Below are 20,761 nucleotides of genomic sequence, written 5' to 3'. Positions count from 1 at the left end.
TCCCAGCCAGGTTGCAGATCTTCTCCTCTTGCGGACAGTGTTGTGTTGTTCTCATCATTTCATCCTCATCCGCAGCATGCAAGTCGCCCAATGTGGCATCGACTATAATAAGACTTGCACCTTCCGGCTGAACTTCACCAGTCGTGGCCTCCCAACCAGCAATGCCATATGCTCATTTCATTTTTGCTGTGAAATGTGTTTGGAGTGAAAAAAGTGGGTACCAGCACAGTTAATTGCTGTAAAGAAACATCATAACAAAGATCCTTGTGTATCGGTGTAATAAATACACCACTCCACAATGAGAGAGTTCTGTTGAACACTTTGCTGCACTTCACAGTGCTTCCCTCTATCTTCAACCACCACAGGTTGTTAGCTCATGAACTAGAAAAGCTAATAAGATATTGGCTGTAGTTGAAAAGTGACAGTGTTACTTTGAGTGACTCATATCATCAACTACTGTGTATATTGACTGCCCTTATGTATGTATGTAGAGCTGTGCTACTCTACCGTCTTCAATTCTAGGCCGCATTTTTACAAGCCCTACACCAGGAAAATTGTGTGATCTTGTAAGGATAACTTATTTATTTATTTAACATGGCAAGATTAGGACTATCAGGTCCTTTCTTATATCTAACCAGGTGTTCTGTATACTAAGGTAACAACAGTATTATGAAAAGGATAGAATGCTACTTACCCGTAAATATGACAAGTTGAGTTGCAGACAAGCACAATGAGAAAACTGTTGCACAAGAGTTTTCAGCCAAAGCTTTCTTCAGAGAGAAAAACACAGTGCACGTCATGCATACAACTGTTATCTCTGTCCACTCCAGTGAGAATGCAGCTGTGTCAGGTCAAATGAAAGCAGTAATCTGGAGTGGAGCAGGGAAGAAGGAGGGATAGCAGGTCGGGGGATGGAACTCGGCACTGCTTGGCAGAGCCTGCAGTGATGAGATGGTGTCGGGGCAATGCTACCAGGCATATCATGAGTGAGTGGGGGGAGGAGGGGAATGGCAGATGGAAAAGGAAAGGAGCAGAGAAGGATAAAGGACCGGTGAGTGCACTGACAGAGAACAGCTCCCAATGAAGGTGAGGGGACATGAACTGAGAGGATGTGATAAAGGGTGTGGAAACTGTTGGGTGGAGGGTGTCGCGACAGTAGCTTATCATAGTGTCAATATAACTATGAAAACAATCAATGACTGATAAAATTATTTAATTGTATAGATAAAAAATGTAGTCACCAAGCGGTGGCAGAACATACACATAAAAGACTGTTGTGATAGGCAAGCTTTCGGAGCCAGTGGCTCCTCCTTCAGGCAGAAGGGTTGAAGGGGAAGGAATAAGGCTGAAGGAAAAGGACTGGAGAGGTCTAGGAAGAGGGGTAGGTTTTGGGAAAGTCACCCAGAACTGTGGGTCAGGGCAGACTAACTGTACGGGATGAGAAGGAAAGTCTTAATTTTTGGGAAGTCCTATAACAATGACAGAATGAAGTGCTTCAACATTTTCTTAAAAGCAGCAGAGCACTGAATTGTGCGAAAAGTGCAGGGTAGATGTTCCACAGGCAGACAGGAGTGAGGATGAAGAAGTTTGCAAACGTTTTTATTCTATGAATGGGCACAGCTAGGATACTAGGAAGGTGAGACCTTGTGTCTGTATTATTGGAGTGTGGCCATGTATGGAAGTGAAACGTGGACAATAAATAGTTTGGACAAGAAGAGAATAGAAGCTTTCGAAATGTGGTGCTACAGAAGAATGCTGAAGATTAGATGGGTAGATCACATAACTAATGAGGAGGTATTGAATAGAATTAGGGAGAAGAGAAATTTGTGGCACACCTTGACTAGAAGAAGGGATCAGTTGGTAGGGCATATTCTAAGGCATCAAGGGATCACTAATTTAGTATTGGAGGGTAAAAATCGTAGAGGGAGACCAAGAGATGAATACACTAAGCAGATTCAGAAGGATGTAGGTTGCAGTAGGTACTGGGAGATGAAGAAGCTTGCACAGGATAGAGTAGCATGGAGAGCTGCATCAAACCAGTCTCTGGACTGAAGACCACAACAACAACAAGTGTTGCTACTCAGTCCTTGAGCAAAAGTAATAAGAAGTAGTGAGAGAGCTGCCTTAAAGCATTGCATTAGCAGCCAGGGGCCAGTAGGTGCCAGTGTGGTGATGTGGGTCACAAAAACAGACACACAAAAGGGGATTGTGAGATGAGGATAGTTGAGTGCAACAATAAACTGCACCATGTAGTGGTAACTGGGTAGCAAGCAGGTTGATGTCACCACACCAGGGCAAGTATCATGTTATGTGCAATGTGACTAGGTACTGGGGTTTAGTGAAACAAATGCACACCAGAGACTTATAAATAAGTCTGAAATTTGAAACAGGGGAGGTGCATTTCTCATTGCCAGAGACCAGGAGCACCACTATGATACCAGAGCTATGCTGGGCATTGAGACAATTGGAGGTTGCCTGCAGTAGCTGTGGGCTTGAGACAGGGCTGTGCCTGCTGTCAGCACTTTGTTCTTCACAGGACTTGATGTCACAGCCCTGCCAACCTGACATCTGTGCCTGCTGAGTTTCTCGTAGGACTTGGCACCTTAATGCCAGTTGACATCCAACTCCTGCCAGAGAACAGTGAGTCAAACCCAATGCACAACTGTCTCCACCTGCCACAGCGGTGAAGGGGGCCAAGTGAGGGGCCACCAGGGCTCTGCACCAATGAGGGAAATGGTGCACCACTGACGTCAATGGCCGTAGCCTCCAGACGACACTGACCTGCCACAGGCCAGCCATCAGCAACATAGGGGCCTGATCAGCATTCAGGTCGGAAGCCACCGCCCATGCATCAGTGCTCACTGGAGCAACTGAGAGAGAGGCATATGTGCCTTCTGAGGCATGACATGTAATGTATTGGAGTTAAAAGTCATCCTTTATTGTCAACAATGTTTGCACTGGATCCTCCAGCCCAACACTCACTTCTCTTACTCTTTAGAGTGGTGTCAGGAGCAGCTGCAGCTGCTGACAAGATCAATAACTGTGCATGGTTGGTATATACGACCTTTCAGGGTTGCACCAGAGGCAATTTCATGAGAGGTACTAGTGAGGGCAAGGAAAGAGGCAAAGAAGAAGTGGGAGGATGAGCAACAGGAAAGGGAGTTCACGTACCTCATGCTCAGTGTGCATTGAGACCAAGGAAATAACTGATATTTATTGTGATTTCTGAATATTGTTCTTTTGTATGTAGTATAGGGTATTAAAACTTTAGATAAGGTTCTATGTTGATTCTAGGGTAGGTTTTATCATTAGTGTGTTAAGACTTGCTATTCAGAGACAGCAGGCTTCTGGGGGGGAAGAGAGGTGATACAGATTCCTATCCTCAGTTTGTTGTATGGGAGAACAGCCAGAAGAGAAGAATGCTAGTTTTGGCAGTGCTATGCCTCTTCACAGGGGACAGAATGGGGCTGCTGTAAGATCATAACCTGAATGGTGGAGTCCTATTTTCCATGCAGATGTAGTGTTATTCAGTCACAGTCCGCCTCCAAAGCTGAGTTGTCAGTGTGTTAGAATGCCATGCAAGGGGCCCGGGTTTGATTTCTGGCAAAGTCGGAGATTTCCTCTGCTCATAGTCTGGGTGTTGTGTTGTATTCCATATCATTTCATCCTCATCGGCACACAGATCATCAAAGCCTTGCACCAAATTACTGGTCTACCTGATGGGAGGCCCTAGCCATACACACCATTTCATTTCATCCAGTCACAGATAGCCATTAAGTTTAGTGTTTAAAGTGTGGAATTTGCAGAGTGAAATTAGGAGGTGGAGGAGGTGTTTTCAGGGGTACAACACTAAGCAGTTTCAAAGGAGCACAGGAAGTTACTCAGTGCATATGTATGAATAAAGGAGCAGATAGCAGACACATAAGGAGATTGGAATGGTACTGCATGAGTCCAGGACACCAGACACAAGCAATATAAGCAAATTGAACAAAACTGTGGAGGCTGCAAGGGGGTTAGTGGAGGCAAATAAAATAACTATGGAATGGGAATCCATGCAAATCGTGAACTTAAAGAGCAGTGAGTTAAGTAACATGTGCATGCTTCGACAGCATACTAAGGATAAAAGGATTATGCCAGGGCCTCATCCAGCACTCCAAACTCGGATTTGGAAGTGGTACAAACATAGATGCAAGTATCAGGTGCAAGAATAACGATGAAAAAACTGCTGCAGTCCCTAGGATATATAGTATCTGGGATGCAAGGATGGAGTTAATGACCTTGCAGGAACCTGTCCATCATGCACTAGATAGGCAGTTAAGCCCACTCTTGCTGTCAACTAAACAGTATCTGAAGGGGTTGTGAAAGGTACAATGACAGCTAGTAGCATAGCCAAGCAGCCAGAACTTGCTCGTCTACTATCGTGGTACTATGGTGGCCATAACAATGGATTACGCGGGGTTGTATGTACCAGTAAAGCTACCAGTAGTGAGGAAGGATGCATTGTTTAGGTGTTCCACAGTGCACACTTATCTATTGAAGTTAGTGTCAGTTGGAAAACTTGTGCACTTGAGAGAGGAAGGAATGCTACTATTGGATTGGCAGCAGATGAGGATTGATATGTGGTGATGACAGAGGATGAGCTTTACCAATGTCAGAGCAGGGTACTAAGCATGTGCCTGACTTGCAAGATAGCAGTAGGTGGGAGCACATCATGCAGTTGTTCAGAGGCAAAATGGATGCACGTCCTTCTGAAAAATGGGTGACCAAATCAGAACCTTATTTTCAGAGAACAAGTTTTCATTGGATATACTCAGTATACAATATCATAGCAGCATATTTGCACTGAGCAATGGAAACTCATGGGGGCAAGACGTTTCGAGCTGTGAGGTGGTGGACTGTTAAACAATGGGACTATGTGTGATATTATGGGACCCACATTTCATTTACCAGCTACTATAATGGGGGTTACTCTGTTGAATGTGACATAGCCACAGCTGTATTGGTAAGATAAACCTCTAGATGTATTGTACAAACAAAATTTACTTTGACACCTGGGAACCAAGCCTGGACTATTCACTAAGTCAGGTGATAGCAACATATGATGGGCAGATCACTGCAAAGTGATTGTTGCAGCATGTGGAACAGTATTGGGCTGGTAGATGTTGGGTAACCATGACATGTGTAGGAGTTCCTGTCCCCATAGTGACTCTTTGTTGTGCCTAGATTTGATGTATTTGAAATGACAAGCCGTGTGAAAACCCAATGCAGGAGTAGTTCAAGTTCTTGTAGACTGAATTCCCCAAGCAATGGATGAAAGGTATATTAACAAAGTTGCTGATTAATATAGTAATTATGTAGTAGTTAAGAGTAGCTGATTTAGTATTATGTGTTTGATTTAAAGATTAAGGATAAAGGTGATTGCAGTAGAGGAGCGGGCCACAGTAAGAATAAGACCTGAGGGACTCATCTCCATGGAGCGGGACAGTGCAGTGATGCAACCCAGTTTTTAAGCAAGAGTAATAAGAATGAGTGAGAAATTTGCCATAGGGCATTTCATTAGCAGCCACAGGCTTATAAGGCATTTGTGGCAATATGTGGGTCACTATAACATACACACAAGAGGATTGCGAGATGAGAATAGCTGAGTGCAATAGAAAACTGAAGCAACTGCATGGGACTTGGTACTATGGCCCCACTGTCCTACTGTGTGCACCTTCTATCACCAGTGCTGCATTCAAAGTGACAACTGGTGCCTCAGCACCAGCTACCATGTGACTCCCACCAGAGGGAAGCAGGTAGAATGCTGCACACAACTGTCTCCACACCCTGCTGAGGTGACTGGAACAGAGTGAGGGGCAATCATGGCTCCACACCAGCATGAGAAGTAATGCCACTGATGTCAACAGCCGTGACCTCCAAAGGCTGTCACTCAGTCACAAGCCTGCTGTCAGCATAGCACAGTGCCTGCTCTCTCTTCAGTGTGGAAATAAGTTTCAAAACTTCCTAAGGGTGGTGTAGAGGCAGACGGAAGTCTTGTGGCACTCACCACTGTATTCTCTGTGCAGTTTAAATGCTCATTCAAAATTACACATAATTCTTCACCAGTGAAGACAGATCATCATTCATCTAAGCAGTCACAGTATTTATACCTTTAGGTTAGGTACTTGGCCAGAGCTGGAGGTTATTGGTGTAGAAATGATATTACAGGAAGACAAAACTGATGAAATATCTTTGACATACAAGGAAAACAAATGTAGGCGTAATTGGACCCCTGTGGCACTCCGAGATCATGTTCCCAGTACAATTTTTCATTACCATAGACATCACTTTGCTTTCTGGTTTTCAAGTAACTGTCAGACCACTTCTTCATGGTTATATTTCAAACCACTTCAGTGTTGCTTTCTGGTTTTCAAGTAACTGTCAGACCACTTCTTCATGGTTATATTTCAAACCACTTCAATGCCCTGTCTGATAAATTTAGCTGTCACATTTTTCTGAGCAATATATCAAAGTTGACAGTATAAAAAGATTTGCTGAAGTTTATTAGTGGCAATATTGTGGTTTCACAGTTGTCCATAGCTTATCTCAGGCCATCAGTTACCTTGATAAGCACACTAATTGTACTGTGGAGTTTGTAAAAACTGGACTACTATTTGTCAAATAAATAGAATCACACAAGTGTTCAGTAATTTGCCCACAAACAATATATTCTATGGCTTTGGGAATGACAGATAGTGTGCTGATTGATTGGTAATAACATGCCAATTGTGGGTTTTCAGTCTTAGCGGTAAGTCAGAGTATAATTCTTTTCTATGAATTTGAATGTATTCCATTCATGAGGCAAAAATTAAATATGCCTATTAAGACAGGTATTAAGCTGTCGGTGACATTCTTGATCATGTTTATGCTAATACCATTGTTGTTTATCACTTTGTAAGAGATTCTCACTATCAATGTTCATGTTATGTTTATTGTTGTGTGTTTTAAGTGGAAAGCTTTCTGGTTCATTATGTAGTTATGGTATTCTTGTGGCCGATAGTTCATTGGTGCGTGCAAGTTCGTAGGGAAGCAGCTTACTCACGCCATATAAAATTCATATGCTTTCCATTGTGTGCCAGCCTAGTCCGCTGTAACTAGCTATGACATCACGAATGTTGCGCAATATCTGAAAAATAAAGTAAATAATCTGAAAAGTTAATTGCATGTCAGGAGTGATGCTGAACTAATAATGTGTTAAGTTTCAGTTTGGTAACTTAAACGGTTTTCGAAATTTGGACATTTTACATAAAAATCATTGATGCAATAGGAAGGAGCTAGAAACTTCAAAATTTATATTCAGATTCCTTTTTCATTGTAATTTAGTAGAAACAGCATGCTGGATCTCACAAAGTAATATTTTGGTTGAAATTCATGATTTCCTGTTTTGTGTCCTTAAAGTTCGGAAGCAAGCTAGATTAAGTAAGTGATTAGATAAAGCTAGGATGTTTATATTTAGGTAGAATGGAGATACACTATAATAACAAAGATGTGAGAAGTTTCAAAAAGGTAGCTATAAAACTATAGCTGTAGCGTCCCTCCAAAGGGCAAGTTCAGAGTTCATCTATTGCGTGTAGTACAACTAAAATAATTCTCTCGTCAAAAGTATTTAACCTAGCCACATTAGAATTTTATTATAGATACTTACCTATGTACTGATTGCACAATTAAATTGAGAATTTCATTGGCCTTCAGCGAATGAAGCAGTTAATTATTTAGTAAATTGAAGTGGTGTTTTGCTAGCCCAGTGGTTAGTCAGTAAGGCAAATGTTGTCGGCTGCACCTTTGGCAGTCCGCACCATGGCTATATAAATAAAGAGTGTGCGAGCTAGAGTTAAGGCCCCAGTTCTCTTCTAGATTCGTATCAGCATGCACTCCGTGTCAGAAACCGCATCGCATTTGTGCAGTTGCCAGGAACAGCCTTGGATGCCGTATTACGTAACTCAATATGCACTTAACAATGAGTTCACATTGTGGTAAAGTGTTAATAGTGGAACGACTTCAGTGATTTATTCTCAGTTTGCGTGTGTCGTATTTTCACGTGTTGCCGCAGGACAGACTTTCTACCATTACTAGTGTGGTGTTTGATGAGTATTAACATCAAATTTTGGCGAGCATTCACTTTGAACATTTACATCGATAACAGTTATTGAACAGTTTCATCATCTAAGGATATTAGGATCCGCGCAATAGACTCTGAACAGCTCTGATAGTACAATAGCTAATAGGGGTAATCTTTTGTCTGGAATTTTATGCTTTATCATTTTCAGAATATAGTGAAAATTGTTATAGTAAACTGCATTTTCTATGAATCCCAAACATCATCCTAAATCCTCAGAGTAATGAACTTCAATAATCAGAGTGGGCACAGTGAACTCTTAATTACAGGCATCATGTTTTTGCTAATCACTTTCTGGTTGCCAACATGGTAGTTAGAGAGCCTGCATAGAGAACGGCAACAAACATACAATAGGAAATAATTCTTTATTTTCCACCTGCCGCCCCACAAGTTGATTGATGCAGAGGAATTCATTCAGTTCATTGCCTGAGACCTGAAAATTGGTTGCTGATTTTGATTTTCCAACAACTGAGCTACAGAGATTCTTCCACAGAGTCACTGTTGCCATGTTAGTGCATGCATAAGAATGAGCATGCCTGGTTTTGGCATTGTGAATGCATTGCCTTAGCATGCTTTGTAGCTTTTTGTATTCTCTGTAACTGTTATGTTTCAGAGTTGCCTTATATCATCCATGAGCAGTATCCCTGTTGTTCATCATTTTATGTATTTCTGTTGTCAGCCAAGGAGCAGGAGATTTTCTTACACAGGCTGTGTATAGGGGCATGTATGTTGCATAGAACAGTGAGTTTGTGCATTTTACCTTCAATTGTGGGCTCACTGGTTATTTGATGCCACGAGGTTTCTGAGCAGTTGCCTGTTTGAGTGTCATGATCTATTTGTTTAGTTTCTACAAGTTATATATGCAATTTGATTTCTGGGGGCAGCACAGAGTAGGCCTTGAATATTACATCATATGCTGAGAGGCTGAAGCTGAAGTTCGACCTATATCTGTTATTCTTCCCCCCCTCCCGATCAAATGTATAAGAGTGTGCCTGTGCACTTATAGTGTGTAGATTATAATGGAAGACTGTTCATGTAGTTGCAACTAAAAAGTAGGGATTGTCTCTCAACAAGTCTATGTTCAGGTCTCCCATTATGATATGTTTGTATTGACGCTTATTTCAATGAGCATTAATTCAGCCTGTGTTTCTTTCCTTGGGTTGATGTGCTTAAGACTTTGGGATCAGTTTGTATATAGACCCAACACCCCTGGCATGTTTGTTTGATCAGTCCATCCTGTATGTGCTGGGAAATGAACATATGCAGCGGATATGTGTGGTTTTAGTCATGTTTCAAACAGGATAATTATATGAAAGTAGAGATGGAGGGAGAGTAGACCCAGTTCTTTGTAAAGTGCAGATAAAGGATGGATGTTGGAATGAGCTACTAACAGCTCTGACACATACTGCTGACCTGTTTGGAGGAGGTTGCCTGACAGGTAAGACCTCGAGTATGCCTCTTCCTGCAGAGTGAAGCACTGGCCTGTATTTCTGGGTTGCAGCATTCCTTACCAGTGGTGCCCAAGAGGTTTATGCCCTACAGCAGTTCTTGCTCACAGCGCTGAAGCAGCTGAAACAAGAGGTTACGATTTTGTGAGGTTAAGGAGGAGTGAGAATCAGAGTATTCATTGTGAGGAAATATAGCTGAGATAGTAATTAACGTGAAAAGTTAACCCACTATATTAAAGGATGAAATGTAGTTAGTGTGTTGTACAGTTCAGGGTGGCAAGGGAGAGGTGTGTTATTTACAAGGCTGATGCTGCCAGCAGAGAAAAATAAATCTAACAACTACAAAATTAAAACAGAAAATGGCAGTTAAATTAAATATAACTAAAATAACACTGATTGTAATATTGTTCTTGGTAGTTTGAACAAAGAAGGTGGGTGAGTGATGTGACCAAGGAAAATAGTAATAATTAGTGTGCTGCTATTACAAACAGGTAGAGAAATCTCAGGGAAATTTCATTCATAACTGATGCATTGGAAGAAATATACTCTATACTCCTTCATGTAAGCCTGTATGGGTCTAATTTAACTCTTGGTCATCATATAAGATACAATTTGGAGACAGTAACATTAACCTGTATTAGAAACAGGGCATCTCTAAGACACACTCATGCAGACCGATAGGAAAACCGGTAATGAAGTACAGATATTCCTTAACTCATGCCGTCTTCCTTCATTAATATTGCTTTATAAAAGTCCCTGGCTAACAAGCAGAAATTTTTGAACCAAGGTTTTGTAAGCAACCTCATTTGTGCGTTAATTACTCTTCTGTATGATTTTACTAATAAATCTGGATCAGGATCTGGTCACGTCTAGATTTTTTTTAAATGTGATCATTCTAGCTTAAAACCTTTCATGTGGCTAGTCAGTGATCACATAGTAATTAGATTACATGCATTACATGGCATTTATTTATGTTCTAAGTTAGCTGCTGGTCTTTGTACCAAATGTTTATAAGGCCCAAGTCTCTCTACAGTTTGCAAGAGTTTCCTAAAGATATCGGCTGTCAGTGTACAGCTTTATCTATGAACAGCCTTAGTTAGAAAGGTAAAACTATTGTGTGTAAGTGTGTATGTCTGGGATCTCCTCCAAAACCACTGATTAATTTGAACCAAATTTGACACAGAAACAGTAGGCCTAACCAGTATCAGCACTCTGCCGTTTATGACCCGTTAGCTCAAATAGGAGTGGAGATACGGGCAAAAACATGGTTTTTCCAGTCTCTGCATGTAGGCTGGCCTGCACAGTAGGCATATTGTTTGAGAATAGTATTGGCCTACCAAATCAACCTGCTTTGCAGGGCACCCTACATTCAGGGGCAAGAGTCTGTTTTCTGGGTGCTGACATGTAGGCTGCCCTGCATGAGAAGTGTGCTGCACTGGAGTAGTGTCAGCATGCTTTATAGACGAGCTTTGCATGGCAGCCTGTACATTTGGAAAAAAAAGGCAATTATTTTCAATACCCTCATGAGTAGTCTGCTCTATAAGATGAGCATGTCAGTGTTGCAGGGGCTGCACATGCTGATGAGCAAGGCTGGGGGCAGGTTGAGATGAATAAACGATGGCATGGAAAGTGTGAGGGGGAGGAGGAATTGGACAGAGAGGAGGAGGAGGGAGAGATGCATGAGGCAGGTGGAAAGTGTAGAAGGTTACTGGGCAGGTGGAAGAGGAAGATGGGGAGGAGAGATGGAAAGAAAGAGTGGGAGTAGGGTATGGTCAGAGGGAGGTGGGAGGAAGATATGGTGACACACAGGGGTGGAGGTAATGGGCAAAGAGGGGTGGAGGAGGAGATGAAGATGCAGAGAGTGTGGAGGAGGTAATAGACAAATAGAGGTAAGAGGAAGAGGTGAACAGATAGAGGGCAGAAGAGGCGTGCACAGAGAGACGCAGAGACATATTCAATATATATGTTGAATTCACATGTAGGCAGAGCCAGGGGCAAAAGGTTAGCATGTATAAATATAACATCTTTATTGCAGTCAAATGTTCCAATATTCCGAAGCATGGGTGAGTATTTTTCTTGTGAGGGGACAGGCAGAACTGTATTGAATTTTTTTTAGGAATCAAGAAATGCACCATCAACATTGACTCTGCCATTTGCTTGACTGAAAAGAGACAACAATTTCTCAAAATTAATACATGTTGAATCTGTGTTTGTTCCTACAGAATAGTTGTTTGGTCTTCAAAAACAGATTTACACATGCAAAAACTAATAAATTGTTGAAAGGAGTCCAACACTTACTAATTGAAACCAGTAAGAGAGAGTGAAATATCTCAAATAATTGCGGTCATATGAGGTGATATCCAAAATTTTTGGGACTGGTGCTGCCATCTGTTAAAAACCTTTCCTTTGGACTAATGGTCACCATCACCCTCGAAGTAGTTCACATCTGCACGTACACACTGGTCCCAGCTCTTCTGCCACTGGTCAAACGTTTCCTGGAAGTCCTGTTCTTTGAGGGTGTTTATCACTGCCAGCAATGCTTCTCGAATCCTCTCTAGAGTGCCGAACCACAACCTTTCAAATTGAGTTTCAGTTTTGGGAATAGTGCGAAGTTTCAAGGTGCCAAATCTGGTGAGTATATGGTGGATGGGGGTACATCTGCCTTGTTGTTTTTTGCCGAAAAGGTCCTGGTGAGCAAGGATATGTGACAGGGCGTGTCTTCGTGATGCAGCAGCCAGTTCCCTTGATGCCAAAGTTTGGGCCATCGTCGCCGCACACTTGCACGGAGCCACCACAAAACATCACAGTAGTATGTGGAATTCACTGTTTGGTTGGGTGGCATGAATTCTTTGTGCACAATTCCCTTGGTATCAAAGAAAATGATGATCATGCTCTTCACTTTTCTCTTCTCCTGTCTCGCCCTTTAGGGGCTTGGAGAGCCCCGGCTCTTCCACTGGGATGATTTTTGCATTGTCTCTGGGTCATAACCATAAATCCAGCTCTCGTTGCCAGTGATAACCTGTGACAAGAAGGTTGGATCATCAGATGGTGTCTGATGAAGGTCTGTGTACACTTTAACACGCTGTGCTTTCTGGTCGGGAGTCAAGATCCTTGGCACAAATTCTGCAGCAACACAATGCACGCCCAGTTCATCAGTCAACATTTGTTGACATGTCCCATAATTGATACTCACTTAATCTGCAAGGTTTTGAATGGTTCGACATTGATCCGCACGATCCAATTGTTGAAGTTTGGCAATAATGTCTGGCGTTGTGCGCCTAATAGTCCTTCCAGTGTGAGCATCATCTTCGACATCTGTACGGCCGGCCCTGAACTGAGCATGCCACTCAAACATACGCATACAGCTCATGCTTTGTTCCCCATACACTTGTTGAATCATTGCAAGGGTCTCCATAGCACTTTTCCCAAGATTCACACAGAATTTGATACACACGCGCTGTTCTGTTCGTGGATCCATCATAAAATCGCTGCACACCAAACACAGAGTATTACAGAAATCACTGTGGACACACAACACATCCTCCCAGCTAGCACCTCTCACCACCTAGCGGTGCAAAGATCTACTACTTTCCAGATGGCAACACCGGTCCTGAAAATTTTGGATTCCATGTCATAGACTGATGTAGACTTATTGGATCAGTATTTCATTGCTGTTGTACATAACTGAACTGCTTCAACTATGTTTTGCATTTTACTGATTTCAGTCCTTTGTGACTTAACATTTGTATACATGCACCATTTCAGATGAGGCAATGCCATTGTTAAATGCAGCTGAAGCCAGCCTGAGAGCATTGAATAAAGGAGATATCACTGAAGTCAGAGCACTCAAAAAGCCCCCTGCAGGGGTTCATCTTGTTATGGAAACAATCTGTATTGTCAAGGATGTCAAACCAAATAAGGTAAAATACATTGAAGATGTTTATAATTAATTTGTGACAAGTTATTTTTGTTAAGACTTCAGAATGGTATCTCATTTCATTCTTGAGTTACTGATTTTTATGTCCCATGGACAGCCACATGCAACAAGCCCATTTCTGTCCCTGCACATGGGGGAAATATGTCTGCATCTACATAGATACTTCATAAGCCACCACACGGTGTGTGGCAGAGGGTACTGTGTACACTACTTGTCATTTCCTTTCTTATTCCACTTGCAAATAGAGTGAGGGCAAAACAACTGCCTGTATGCCTCCATATGAGCACTAATTACATGTATCTTATCTTTGTGGTCCTTAAGCGGAATGTATGTTGGTGGCATATTGTTCAGCATTCAGCTTCAAATGCTGGTTCTCTAAATTTTCCTATAGTGTTTCTTGAAAAGAAAGTCACCTTACCGCAAGGGATTCCCATTTGAGTTCTGAAGCAACTCCGTAACATCCGTTGTTCGAACCTACCGGTAACAAATCTAGCAACCCGCTTCTGTACTGTTTCAATGTTTTCCTTCAATCTGACCTGGTATGGACCCCAAACACTCAAGTGGTACTCAAGAATAGGACACACCAGTGTCCTATATGTGGTCTCCTTTACAAATAAACCACTCTGTCCTAAAATTCTCCATATAAACTCCTAAAATTCTCCATATAAACTGAAGTTGACCATTTGCCTACCTACCACAGTTCTCACATCCCCATTCCACCTCATATCACTTTACAACATTGTGCCCAGATATTTAAACTTGATTGTATCATGCAGGACACTAGTAATACTGCATGGGAACATTACACATTTTTCTGCATTTAGGGCTAGCTGCCATTCATTACACCAACTGGAATTTTGTCTAAATTGTCTTGTATCTTCCTAAAATCACTCAACTTCGACACATTGTGAGCAAACAACCACAGATTGCTGCCCACCCTGTCAGCCAAATCATTTATGTATGTAGAGAATGACAGCATTCTTATCACACTTCCCTGGGGTACTCCTGACAATACCCTTGTCTCTGATGAACACTTGGCATCAAGGACAATATACTGGATTCTGTAAATAAGAAGTCTTCAAGTCACTTACATATGTGTGAACTTATTCGATATGCTCGTACCTTTGTTAACAGCCTGCAATGGGACAACGTATCAAATGCTTTCTGGAAATCTAGAAATGTGGAACCTGCCTGTTGCCCTTCATCCATAGTTCTAAGTATATCATGTGAGAAAAGGGCAAGCTGAGTTTCACACAAGCAATGCTTTCTACAACCATGCTGATTTGTACACATAAGCTTCTCAGCCTCAAGAAAGTTTATTATATTTGAACTGAGAATATGTTCAAGGATGTGGTCATAACAACCATCATATTTCATAAACAGTTCAAGATAATGTGAATGAGGTTTTTTGCAAATGATAGCATGCAAAGAGGCACATACGTTGTATGATAAATACTTGAAAATTCTTTATTCTCCGTGGAACGTAAGTAACTCATCCACAGCAGTGAGAGGTCAGCAGCTGAGGATGCACATTTAGTCCTCTATAGCACTGTAGGAAAACCAAAGCGGTGCATGTACAGGCATCCACAGCACCTTGTGAGTGGCTGAACAAGATGTATATAGACATCCACAGTAGTGAAAGAATTAATCTTGCAAAGAAAATGATATAAGGAACTTCATTATGTATGGATCATTCTGTTACAAGGCAGTGCTACCAACAACGTGTAACTAAATATCTCCTTTGGGATGTAATTAAAAATGGTCTCTTATTTTCTGAACAGACCTTGTATAGGAAACTATTTTTCATGATCACTTTTTTTAGCGAAAACACTTCCACTTCACTTACAAAAATTCTTCACATATCCACATCAAGATCTTTTGGTTTTCTTGTTTTTATATTTTATTTTTCGTTTGTTGAATGATGTCAAACACCTCATGATTGATCTGGAAAGATCTTTAGATTTATAGTACAAGAACAGTGACAATGTCATAAGAACTTTCTCAATGATTTTAAATATCCACTGTAGGCTGTCAGATTCCTTATACAAGATGACCTTTGTTTCATCATATATCATACTTTTGGCCAGTTTAAAGCTGTGGCCATGTCAACACATCATATTAATGATATCAACAAAGCAAAAAGATAAATCACTGATTTAACATTGTCACAGTTTGCATATAACAATAACTGTTAAATTACAGCTGTGTTGTTGATATATGTGTCGTATTCTAAAACTAAATCAAACAGTGGAAAATCCGGGGTGGAATGTATCAATATTAGAGAGGAAAGTTGCTACTCACCACATAGCGGAGATTCTGAGTTGCAATAGGCACAACAAAAAGACTCACACAGTTATAGCTTTCGTCCATAAGTCCTTTGACAGCAATAGACACACATAACACACACGCACACACACACTCACGTGAACACAACTTGCACACACGCAAATGCACTGTGTGTGCAAGTTGCGTTTGCGTTTGCGTGAGTGTGTGTGTGTGTGTGTGTGTGTGTGTGTGTGTCTATTGCTGACAAAGGCCTTAATGGCCAAAAGCTACATGTGTGCAAGTTGCGTTTGTGTGAGTGTGTGTGAGCGTGTGTGTATGTGTGTCTATTGCTGACAAAGGCCGTAATGGCCAAAAGCTATAATTGTGTGAATCTTTTTGTTGTGCCTATCACGACTCAGTGTCTCTGCTATATGATAAGTAGCAACTTTCCTCTCTAATATTTTAAAACTATTTAGTGCTAAGTGGGAAGAGACTCTTGTTCTCACATGCACACTTCAAAAATCTGCATCTGTAATGTTGTGCATCACTTACTGCATACAGGAACACATTTTTTAATATCTCATGTAACTAAATTACTGCTAACAAGTGGTAAGTAATATAACAGTAATTGTAATTTGCTAAATGTAAAAACATTAAATTAGTGCTTTACCTTTTCGCTTTGTTGGTATTATTTTTAAACTGTTGAAAATGGCCATAGGCCAAAACTGGCTTGTAATGTAATGTACTACATGATGAAACAAAGCTCATCACTGATAAATAATTTAACAGCCTCCAATGGATGTTTAAAATAGTTTTATCATTCAGAAATTACATCAAGGCTGTGGGCCCACACATAAAGTAATTAATGGTGATAAGAACAGATTGTTCATTTGGCACATCTTGTTGTGTTTGTGTAGACAGGACAAACTGAAGATGCCATTAATATAAAAGGTAAAATATGTCTGAAATGTAGCTATTATCCTTCAGCAAACATTTATATACATACTGTGGATAATAATTACAGTAAAAAAATCTTTTGGACTCTTGAGCAGCTCTCTTACTGTGAAATATGGTCAGTAACTCAGTTTTTGATAGCAAGAAATATGAGGGTAGCAGGAAATCATCAACAAATGTGTATGATTCCAATAGTTATAGCTAAGTATATAAGTTGTTGTTGTTGTGGTCTTCAGTCCTAAGACTGGTTTGATGCAGCTCTCCACGCTACTCTATCCTGTGCAAGCTTTTTCATCTCCCAGTACCTACTGCAACCTACATCCTTCTGAATCTGCTTAGTGTATTCATCTCTTGGTCTCCCTCTACGATTTTTACCCTCCACGCTGCCCTCCAATACTAAATTGGTGATCCCTTGATGCCTCAGAATATGTCCTACCAACCGATCCCTTCTTCTGGTCAAGTTGTGCCACAAACTTCTCTTCTCCCCAATCCTATTCAATACTTCCTCATTAGTTATGTGATCTACCAACCATCTAATCTTCAGCATTCTTCTGTAGCACCACATTTCGAAAGCTTCTATTCTCTTCTTGTCCAAACTATTTATCGTCCATGTTTCACTTCCATATGTGGCTACACTCCATACGAATACTTTCAGAAATGACTTCCTGACACTTAAATCAATACTGGATGTTAACAAATTTCTCTTCTTCAGAAACGCTTTCCTTGCCATTGCAGCCTACATTTTATATCCTCTCTACTTCGACCATCATCAGTTATTTTGCTCCCCAAATAGCAAAACTCCTTTACTACTTTAAGTGCCTCATTTCCTAATTCCCTCAGCATCACCCGACTTAATTAGACTACATTCCATTATCCTTGTTTTGCTTTTGTTGATGTTCATCTTATATCCTTCTTTCAAGACACTGTTCATTCCATTCAACTGCTCTTCCAAGTCCTTTGCTGCGTCTGACAGAATTACAATGTCATCGGCGAACCTCAAAGTTTTTATTTCTTCTCCATGAATTTTAATACCTACTCCGAATTTTTCTTTTGTTTCCTTTACTGCTTGCTCAATATACAGATTGAACAACATCGGGGAGAGGCTACAACCCTGTCTTACTCCCTTCCCAACCACTGCTTCCCTTTCATGTCCCTCGACTCTTATAACTGCCATCTGGTTTCTGTACAAATTGTAAATAGCCTTTCGCTCCCTGTATTTTACCCCTGCCACCTTTAGAATTTGAAAGAGAGTGTTCCAATCAACATTGTCAAAAGCTTTCTCTAAGTCTACAAATGCTAGAAACGTAGGTTTGCCTTTCCTTAATCTTTCTTCTGAGATAAGTCGTAAGGTCAGTATTGCCTCACGTGTTCCAGTGTTTCTACGGAATCCAAACTGATCTTCCTCGAGGTTGGCTTCTACTAGTTTTTCCATTCGTCTGTAAAGAATTCACGTTAGTATTTTGCAGCTGTGACTTATTAAACTGATAGTACAGTAATTTTCACAAGTAACACCTGCTTTATTTGGGATTGGAATTATTATATTCTTCTTGAAGTCTGAGGGTATATCACCTGTTTCATACATCTTGCTCACCAGATGGTAGAGTTTTGTCAGGACTGGCTCTCCCAAGGCCGTCAGTAGTTCCAATGGAATATTGTCTACTCTGGGGGCCTTGTTTCGACTCAGGTCTTTCAGTGCTCTGTCAAACTCTTCACGCAGTATCATATCTCCCATTTCATCTTCATCTACATCCTCTTCCATTTCCATAATATTGTCCTCAAGTACATCGCTCTTGTATAGACCCTCTATATACTCCTTCCACCTTTCTGCTTTCCCTTCTTTGCTTAGAACTGGGTTTCCATCTGAGCTCTTGATATTCATACAAGTCGTTCTCTTATCTCCAAAGGTCTCTTTAATTTTCCTGTAGGCAGTATCTATCTTGCCCCTAGTGAGATAGGCCTCTACATCCTTACATTTGTATATAAGTAGGTGAGACTATTCAAAGGCAGGTTGACAAACAACATTGATGAGCACTGTGTAGGTTATACATATGTCATCACTTATTATTTATTGACTACAGTTGACAAAAAATTGCAGGAAAAAAGATATTTGTGTGATTGTTAGTGATTTTTTCATACATTTTTATGTCCACAGTTATTGTGACAAATAATGTGACCTTGGTCTTCTTGGAATTTATTGCTTCATGCTAACATTAGATTGATACAGCTGCCAAAATGGAAGGTACTCCTTAAATATTTTGGCTGGGAGCTAGTTGATCACCCGTCATTATGTTTTGTTCCTTACAGAGATTGACTAGTGCTTCTTTCAATATTTAAAGTAGTTCCTTGGTGATTGCTGTTTTGACAAAATGGTAAAGGAATATTGCTGTTGAAGCATGTTGGCAGAATACTGTGAGGAAAGGTTAGAGTAACTGATATACCATTATTATGAAAAGGAAATGCTACTTACCATATAGCAGAGATGCTGAGTCACAGATAGGCACAACAAAAAGACTATCGAGACTGCAGTCATGTGTGTGAGTTGCATTTGTGAGAGTTTGTGTGTGCATGTCTGTCATCTATTGGGTGCATTTCTGTCATCTATTGCTGACAAAGTCCATACTGGCCAAAAGCTTTATTTATGACAGTCTTTTTTTGTGCCTATCTGTGACTCAGCATCTCCACTATATGGTGAGTAGCAACTTTACTTTTCATAATATTGTTACATTCCACCATGGATTTTCATTGTTTGATATACCATTATAATATAAATCAAGGTGTAGAAATATATTAAAAATTAGATAAAACTTTAAATCTGATCATTAATTGTAACTAATTTCTTATTTTATGTATATGTAGCCAGTCTGCTTCTTTGATAATACTTTGAAATTGCATTCATTTTATGCAGATCCCAGGAAAAGGTATTGGTGAGAAGATATTGGACTACTGGGAGCCAGGAAGGGGACTCCTTGCAAATCCAGATCACTTTCTGAACTCACTCATGAATTTCGACAAAGAGTCAATAACAGAGGAGATTATCAACAAGCTTGAGTCATATGTAGTAAATCCTTTATTTCAGCCAGAGAAGATAATAACAGTGAGTTACTGTACTTTTATCATTATGGTCAGATGGTATTACATTATGTTACATATCACTCTATGTAACATTCTTACACTGTTTTAAAAAAAAAATTGCTCCCTTTCTGTTTCTTTTTGCATCTGTTCTCTTATGTCTTTCTTCAAGTCAAACGTTGTTTCTTGTAGTATTCAAATATACAGGGTGATTCAAAAAGAATACCACAACTTTAAAAATGTGCATTTAATGAAAGAAACATAATATAACCTTCTGTTATACATCATTACAAAGAGTATTTAAAAAGGTTTTTTTCACTCAAAAACAAGTTCAGAGATGTTCAATATGGCCCCCTCCAGACACTCGAGCAATATCAACCCGATACTCCAACTCGTTCTACACTCTCTGTAGCATATCAGGCGTAACAGTTTGGATAGCTGCTGTTATTTCTCGTTTCAAATCATCAATGGTGGCTGGGAGAGGTGGCCGAAACACCCCCCATAAGAAAAAATTGCAGGGGGTAAGATCAGGGCTTCTTGGAGGCCAGTGATGAAGTGCTCTGTCATGGGCTGCCTGGCGGCCGATCCATCGCCTCGGGTAGTTGACGTTCAGGTTTCATAACTAACCTTTTTCATAGGACTCTCCATACAGTTGATTGTGGAATTTGCAGCTCTCTGCTAGCTCTGCGAGTCGATTTTCCTGGGCTGCGAACAAATGCTTGCTGGATGCGTGCAACATTTTCATCACTCGTTCTCGGCCGTCCAGAACTTTTCCCTTTGCACAAACACCCATTCTCTGTAAAATGTTTATACCAACGTTTAATACACCACCTATCAGGAGGTTTAACACCATACTTCGTTCGAAATGCACGCTGAACAACTGTCGTCGATTCACTTCTGCCGTACTCGATAACATAAAAAGCTTTCTGTTGA

The 20,761-nt window shown here is 40.7% G+C and overlaps 1 protein-coding gene across 1 annotated transcript in view; it reads left to right on the top strand.

The window, feature by feature from the left end:
• Window positions 1-20,761, top strand: part of LOC124803257 (dynein axonemal heavy chain 1-like) — an 866,140-nt gene that overhangs the window by 603,667 nt on the left and 241,712 nt on the right. Inside the window, exons 37-38 of the mRNA XM_047264440.1 lie at window positions 13,369-13,523; window positions 19,665-19,853. Coding sequence (XP_047120396.1) covers window positions 13,369-13,523; window positions 19,665-19,853 — 344 coding nt within the window. The remainder of the gene's footprint in view (window positions 1-13,368; window positions 13,524-19,664; window positions 19,854-20,761) is intronic.

The sequence above is a fragment of the Schistocerca piceifrons genome, chromosome 6 (genome assembly GCF_021461385.2).
Source record: "Schistocerca piceifrons isolate TAMUIC-IGC-003096 chromosome 6, iqSchPice1.1, whole genome shotgun sequence".
Taxonomy (NCBI): domain Eukaryota; kingdom Metazoa; phylum Arthropoda; class Insecta; order Orthoptera; family Acrididae; genus Schistocerca; species Schistocerca piceifrons.
The sequence above is the reverse complement of the archived record's forward strand: the minus strand, read 5'-3'. Positions and strand labels throughout refer to the sequence as shown.